Source organism: Sciurus carolinensis, chromosome 9 (assembly GCF_902686445.1).
Source record: "Sciurus carolinensis chromosome 9, mSciCar1.2, whole genome shotgun sequence".
Classification (NCBI taxonomy): Eukaryota; Metazoa; Chordata; class Mammalia; order Rodentia; family Sciuridae; genus Sciurus; species Sciurus carolinensis.
In genome coordinates, this window is record NC_062221.1 from 43,129,904 (window position 1) to 43,137,194 (window position 7,291).

The 7,291-nt window shown below is 44.3% G+C and overlaps 1 protein-coding gene across 1 annotated transcript; it reads right to left on the reverse strand.

Annotated features, from left to right (window-relative positions):
* Window positions 1–1,201: 1,201 nt before the first annotated feature.
* Window positions 1,202–4,712, reverse strand: Ghsr (growth hormone secretagogue receptor). The gene is made up of 2 exons (XM_047565375.1): window positions 3,917–4,712; window positions 1,202–1,506 (listed from the first exon to the last, which is right to left on the reverse strand). The coding sequence occupies exons 1-2, from the start codon at window positions 4,710–4,712 to the stop codon at window positions 1,202–1,204; spliced, it is 1,101 nt and encodes a 366-aa protein (XP_047421331.1).
* Between the last annotated feature and the right edge of the window lie 2,579 nt (window positions 4,713–7,291).

Below are 7,291 nucleotides of genomic sequence, written 5' to 3' on the forward strand. Positions count from 1 at the left end.
TGACTATCAGCATGCAGTAGCATTTATGGGATTCTGAGTCTTTCACATGTGCCTGCCTTCACCATTTCAAAAATTTCAATCTTCATTACGTTTCCTATAAGCTTGCCAGTGTAAGTTATAATTATACTCTTATTCACAAACCAAAGCCTTAAGATGGGCTTAAGTATTTTTGTTAAGCCAAATAAGATGGTTTATGATTACCTGCAGTTCTTATAAAATTTCATTTCCTGAATATTAACACATACAATTAATCTTAAAATGTATCTTATATACCCTCTTACATTCCTTTTCCTTGGTTTTTGGTATGGTTTTCAGGATTTGTCACTCTAAATTCTACTATGCTAATTCACTAAATATACGTTCAGGGAAGGGGTACTTTTAAAAAACCTATTATGTAAGATTAGTGGTAATTTCAAATATATACCAGAGCTGCCTCCTTTAGTATGGTGACCTATAGCCACATTCAGCTTTTGAACACTTGAAATGTGCCTAGTATGACTGAAGAACTGAATTTTTAATTTTAACTTGCTTTAAAAACTTGGTGTTTTATGGCTATGGGAACACTTTGAAGATTATTTTGATAATTTAAGCTGTTGGATCTACTTTTCTCACCTGTAAGTTTGATGAAATCTAAATGCATCAACTATTACTGATGAAAACTTCATGTCCAATTGAAGTGGGCAGTGAGTGTGAAAACATGCTGACCTTCAAGGACTTCCTGTGACAAACAGAATGTAAATTTCTCATGAATCATTGTATAATGATTACTTATGTGACCTGCATTATGTTCCTCTTGGACAATACTGCTCTAGAACTTTATGAAAATTGCTAGTTTTTAAAGTCATGTTTTAAAATTTTAATTTTAGTGTCATTTTATTTAATCAAATAATTATGACCTTTATGAGATGCCCTGATTGCCCACTCTGCACCTCTTCCTTTCTCTGAATTGCAAGGCACCAGCTGCAGGAAGCAAATCATAGATGGGTGGGGGATATGTAGGAATAGCATGTGAGAACACTGGTGAGTGTATAATTAAATCAAACTGCTCATACCCTACAAATTCTCTTTTCTTTCCCCTAATTGTTTCCAGATCCAAGTGTCCCTAATTCCAAAACTGACCTCCAGCTTCCTCCCAAATTCCATTGTGCGATGGCTTCCAGAGTAGAATAATAAGCGATTACTATGCTCAGCAATGTGTCCATCATGTATTAATACTAGATTTTGTCCAGGCCCGGGAACTTTCATCCTTCAGAGTGGAGAGCTTCCTCTGGGAGAAGGATTCAAATCCCAGAAGTTTCAACACCGCCACCCGGTACTTCTTGGACATGATGTTGTACAGGATGGGGTTGATGGCTGCGCTGAGGTAGAAGAGGACAAAGGACACAAGGTTGCAGTACTGGCTGATCTGAGCAATATCCAGAGAGCCGGGCTCAAAGGATTTGGAAAATAAATACCTCCCCACGTGGAAGGGCAGCCAGCAGAGGATGAACGCAAACACCACTACAGCTGAAAGGACAATGGGAGAGAGAGATGTCAGTTCCAGAAATGTTACCGCAAATGACATTCTATTTTTAAAACTTAGTTGTTTTGCGTATGTATAAGGCGGACACTGAGAAACACTATGTACTGCTCTTGACGTGGAGAGATGCTGTGCCCTTTTTTCCCCCTCCTCCATTTTAACAAAGACTGACTGAACCAACAGTTCATGATTTCTACTGAGCTCCTGAGTCACTTCTAGTTAAGAGCTATTTGATTTTGTGATTGAGTTGACATATTGACTCAACTGAAGACAATTTTTTCATAGTAATCCATCATTTTTAATGTTTTAGATATGACACAAACATATATCAGGTAAGGTACTCAATCATAGCTGTGAAACAGAGTTTCCTGGGATTCCTTGGATATAATACAGACTTGCTATATTAAAATCTGTAGGAAGAACACCAGGGTACCTGCCTCTCCACTTCTCTCCTCCTCTCTCCCTAGATGAGGATTTACAATCTTGCCAATGTTGGTCTTGACCTTGAACCCTACCGAGTTCAAGTGATTTTTCCACCTCAGCCTCCCAATGGCTGGGACTGAAGGGGTGGGCCGCCGTGTTGTCCAGCTTGCTTATTTTTTTTTTTTTTTCAAGTTTTACAGAGGATTGATTTTTTTTTTTCTTATTTGCAGTACTGGGGATTGAAAACTCAGCTATATTGAAAACACTGAGCTATTCTCCAGCCCTTTTTTACAGGGTCTCCCTAAATTGCCCAGGCTCGCCTCAAACTTCTGCCTCCTTCTGCCTCTGCAAACAGGATTAAAAACCACTGAAATGTCTATGTCACCTACAATAGACCTAAGTAAGGTATAAAAGGTCATTAAACTAACCAATATTATCATCCATTCAAAACTTAATTTTCCTCATTTAAGATTTTCCCCAAGACTTCTAAACTTTTAGATTAAGTTTTAAAAATTCAGAAACAACAGGAAATTTTTTTTTCAGTCCTTGTACCACTTTAGTGATCCCTTCCAAATTGGCAAGGAAGAAGAAAATTAACACCAAGGATGCAACTGAGGGTTTTTAAAACTGCAGGAAATTACTAAACTTATTCTCAAAACTAAGTTCCATAGTAAAAACTTAACTGCCATAGCAACCTTGTGAATCTCCCAGGTGAGAGCTTGGAGTCCCCTGGAGGACATGAGCAGGTTTACAATCCATGATTCACATTGGGGGAATCACTGGTCTAGAAATAAAATCTGACATTCCTTAAATAAACTCTTATAATTTTAATATGCAGGATCTTGGGTTTATAAAATTGAAAATATGAAACCATCCTGGAATAACTTCTAAGAAGCATTAAATATGCCAATGATTATGAAATGGTGATTATAACATCCAACTAATATAATATCAGATGCTGGTTTTGAGAAAGCAAGTAGAATTGCCATTTTGCTTGGATATGGACACATTTCCATTTGGTACTTCACTTGTACCAAACACACATCCTTAAAGAGCTTGAACTCATGCAGTAAACATTCAGTACACCAGTTGTGACACTGCATCCAGATGTTCCCAGGGTCATTTAAGGGTAGTAAGTTCTGTCAGCTTTCACCATCTCCCTTCTGCTGTTGGAGCTCTGCCTGTCCTGGTTGACCCTACCTTACCCTAATTTATACCACCTGGACAGACAGGTAATCATGACAACAAACAAAAGGAGACCACAGCACTGATTGTCACTGATTTCCTTCCTTACAAAGTCGTATAAACAGCAGCAGGGTAACAGAGTTGACGTGATTACCCAAAATGAAAATGCAGGGCAGAAAACAAATCAGAAAATTGAAAGAAAAAAAAATGAATCATCTCTAACAAAATGATCCAAATGGATCATGTTTTTGGTTAAATTCACCACTGAATAGTTTCTGGATCCAATGCCTGCTTTCCTTAATGTAACTTTGATATCCGCAAATTCTATTTGAAGCAGGAAGCCTAACCTCAACCTTTTATGAAATATCTCGGTTTTGAAGCGTGTTTGGGGGCTGATACAAATTAGATTTTAGGGAACTACAAAGGTGGGTCATTCTCCATGAAGGAGAGAAAGAAGATACAAGAAGAAAGGACAGAGAGAGAGAGAGAGAGAGAGAGAGAGAGAGAGAGAGAGAGAGAGAGAGAGAGAGAGAGAGAGACCCAAAGAGTGTTCAAGACCACAATTACCTAAAGGGACAGTGCAGGGGGAGAAGGGGAAAAGGGTTGGAAGGATCGGGGAGTCAAGGAAAAGAGGGCGGGGAGATAATACTTGAGAGACATAGAGAGAAACAGACCCAGAGGAATGGGAGAGACTCTGGGAGAAATAGACTTGGGATCAGAGACAAGTGGGAAGGCACGCGGGGAGAGGAGAGGCCCCGGAGAGGAAGCCCGAGGGTGCCCCATACTCACCCAGCATTTTCACCGTTTGCTTGTGGTTCTGGTCTCTGAGCGAGGCGCCCACCGCCGCATCTCCGCGCCTCCTCCGCCACAGCTTCCTGCCGATGAGACTGTAGAGGACAGTGAGGCAAAAGACAGGCAGGAAGAAGAAGACGCTGGATACCCACACCATGACTGTGAGCAGTCCCGAGCGCACCGCGAACTCGGTGGCGCGGCACTCGTTGGTATCCCGAGGGTCGGTGCCATTCTCGTGCTCCACCCCTACTAACACAAAGATGGGCCCGGCGCTGCAGAAGGCCACAGCCCAGATGACCAAGATGACCAGCTTCACCCGGCCCTTGGTGACCACCACCTTCGCCCTCAGAGGGAAGCAGATAGCGAAGTAGCGCTCGACGCTCAGCGCTGTGATGGTGAGCACCGTGGCATAGGTGCAGCTCTCGCTGACGAACTGGAAGAGTTTGCAGAGCAGGTCACCAAAGTTCCAGGGCCGATATTGCCAGAGGCGGACGAGGTCGAGGGGCATGCAGAGGAAGATGAGCAGGTCGGAGAAAGCCATGCTGGACAGGTAGAGGTTGGTGGTAGTGCGCAGTTCCCGAAAGCGCGACACCACCAGCATGGTGAGCAGGTTGCCCGCGATGCCCACCACGAAGAGCCCCACACAGGTAGCTGTAACGCCCGCCAGCAGCGGCGCGGGGAAGAGCGGCAGTAGCTCGTCCACCAGGGAGTCGTTGCCGGGGGCAGCATCCCAGTCCAGGTCCGCCAGCGTGAGGTTGGGCTCCGGCTCCTCGCTTGGCGTCGCGTTCCACATGCTGTCGGCTCAGCTTCACCGGCACTGAGACGCAACTGAGCTGGGAGTCTGGACCAAGCTGGCCCGGGAGGAGGTCCCCTTAGGCACCGGAGAGTGCGAGGAAGAAGCGGCGGCGGGCGCGCAAGAAGGATGCTTGGAGAGGAAAGAGACGGGAGCGAAAAGCAGAAGTCCAGTGGGAAGGTGAGATAGGAAAGGAGAGGGAGAGAGTGTAAACCACTGCTCTCTCTAGCACCTCCCCTTTCCTCCACCCTCTTCTCCAAAGTCCCTCTCTCCCAACCTAGCCTCAGATCCGCGACCCGCGCTCACACACGTACCTATCACCGGAACAGCCTCGCTTGGCTTTCACGCTCTCCCTCCAGCTGCATCTCGCACTTCCCGCAGAGTCCAAGCGCGGGAGTTCCGCAGAGTCCGGGCTCTGCAAAGCTGGAGCGTGAGTCGCTCTCTCCCGAGTCTTGGGTGCTAGCGTGGCACGAAAGGACAAGTCATTCCAGGGGCGGGGATGAGAACTGCAACGAAGGAGGGGAGCATGCCTTTCAGTATCTGGGCCCCAAGTTCTTCCTCAACAAGAGTAGAGTTGACTGCACCTAGTGGGGAGAAAAAGTAAGTGTGCCCACCTCGGTTGAAAAATGGGTAGGGAAAAAAATGAAGGACCTCGTGGTTGTATTCGGATTAGAGGAGACAGGAGCGCACTTGGGAAGAGCCGTAGGCTGTCCTGGAACACACCATCTTGTTCAGGAAATGTGACTCCTTGTTCAAGGTCTGGAAGACCAGAGTTGGATCACCCATTAGGTTTGGACTTCTGAAGAGGGTAGGATCAAGATGGGTGAATAACGCTGTCCTGGATCCCAGTCTTTTTACACTCCTCCAACTTGGCGTTGGTACGGGCATGCAGTATGCGAAATCAACTTTGCCTAATGAAAACTAAGGAATGGTGGTAGAGGAAGGGAAGGAGCATCCGGGAAAGGAAGATGTAACTAATGGGCAGGAAGAGGAAGAGAAGAGGCTGTGAGACTGCACACGTCGAAGGTGCGCAGAGGTCAGCCATTTAGGTACTGTGTTTCCTTGGGCAAGGTCTTAACCTTCTGAGCTTAGGTTTTGTTTGTTTAATTGCGAAAATATTGTAAGGACCACTGGGAGAGGATTTCAAGTGTCTTATTAGGGACACATTAGGCACCCAATAAAAAAATACCAGCTGCTTTGATGCTACTGTGGTTGCTGTTCAGAAGCAGGAGCTGTACTCAGTGGAAATGGGTCGGAGGTCTCCCCTACACTCATGAGGTGACTCCCCTATACACAGCCTGTGCATCTATTGCATTGGGAATGACACTCGAAGACTTGAGACTGCAGGCGGCCTAGAACCTGATAGGCTCCTTCCTGCCTGCAGCCTGGGGAAAGTGTTCAGCACCGCGGCCAGCGGCCAGCCCCTTTCGCCGCGCAGCACCCCTGGGGACCTACTGTCTTGCCACCCGCACCTTCTTTAACGCCTTAGTCCTGCTCCGCTGAGCAGTGGGGAGGAGTCTCCTCCCAGGCACACTTGGGTAGTAAGCCACTGCCTTAACCAAACCTATCAGCGTTCATCAGCCCCTGATTTAAATAAAAATCCATTACCTGAGTATTGAGAGTTTTCAAGTACTGGAGTGTGCTCACACATGCCTTTGACAGATGGTTTGCAAGATTTCTATGATTCTGAGTCGTTGATGTTTGAAACCTAACACTGGATTGTGCATATGTGCACGAAAGATCCCACATTGTGAGGAACTGCAGGAGAGAAATTTGATACATACAATTGACTGGTGAATACACTACATGTAAGTGGCTTGGTTGCACTGCTGGGTTAAACACTTTGGACCAAATTGACTTTTATAAAAACTTTATTTCTAACTACTATTTAAGAAATGTTGCAATCAAGTGAAACCTTCAATTCCTAACAGGATTTTTAGAAAATTAATAATTTGCCTTACTAATCCCAGACCTATATTATCAGAAGTTTTATGTGTGTGAGCAGAGAAAGTATTTGATAAATCAAAATACTTTAAAAGTTATTGTCAAAGAACAAGAATCAGGAAAAGATTGTGAGACATACTTCTAGTCAGTGTTAAAGCTATGGCTGATAATGAGAAGAGAAAGAAGAAAAAACTCAAAAAACTATTGTGATAAGATGTTGTCATGATAACTAAAATAATCAGCTATTTAACTGAACTCAGCCATTTTCTAAAATGTGGATGAGTCTGTATTGTATTATCAAGAAGAAGCAGAAGGCACTATTGAAATTGATCTGTCTTTTCATAACACAAAATTATGATATAAAACATATAAAACTGTCTTTAAATATGTGCTAAGCATGGGAAATCACAAAATCAACAAGTTCTAGAAAATCCAGCATTTATACACTTAGAGTCTAGGGAGAAAATACAGTTATACAAGCAGCTGTAGTACAGTATTTGTAGGTACATTTAAAGAGATACATTGTTGGACTGGGGTTGTGGCTCAGTGGTACAGTGCTCGCCTAGCATGTGCAAGGCCCTGGGTTCGATCCTCAGCACCACATAAAAATAAAATAAAGGTATTGTGTCCACCTA

Bases quoted from the DNA above. Each gene is read 5' to 3' on its own strand.
- Ghsr (XM_047565375.1), bottom strand. From the start codon at position 4,712: ATGTGGAACGCGACGCCAAGCGAGGAGCCGGAGCCCAACCTCACGCTG. The intron at 1,507-3,916 runs GTGAGTATGGGG...TTGTCCTTTCAG, and splicing joins GCAAACGGTGAAAATGCTGG to CTGTAGTGGTGTTTGCGTTC.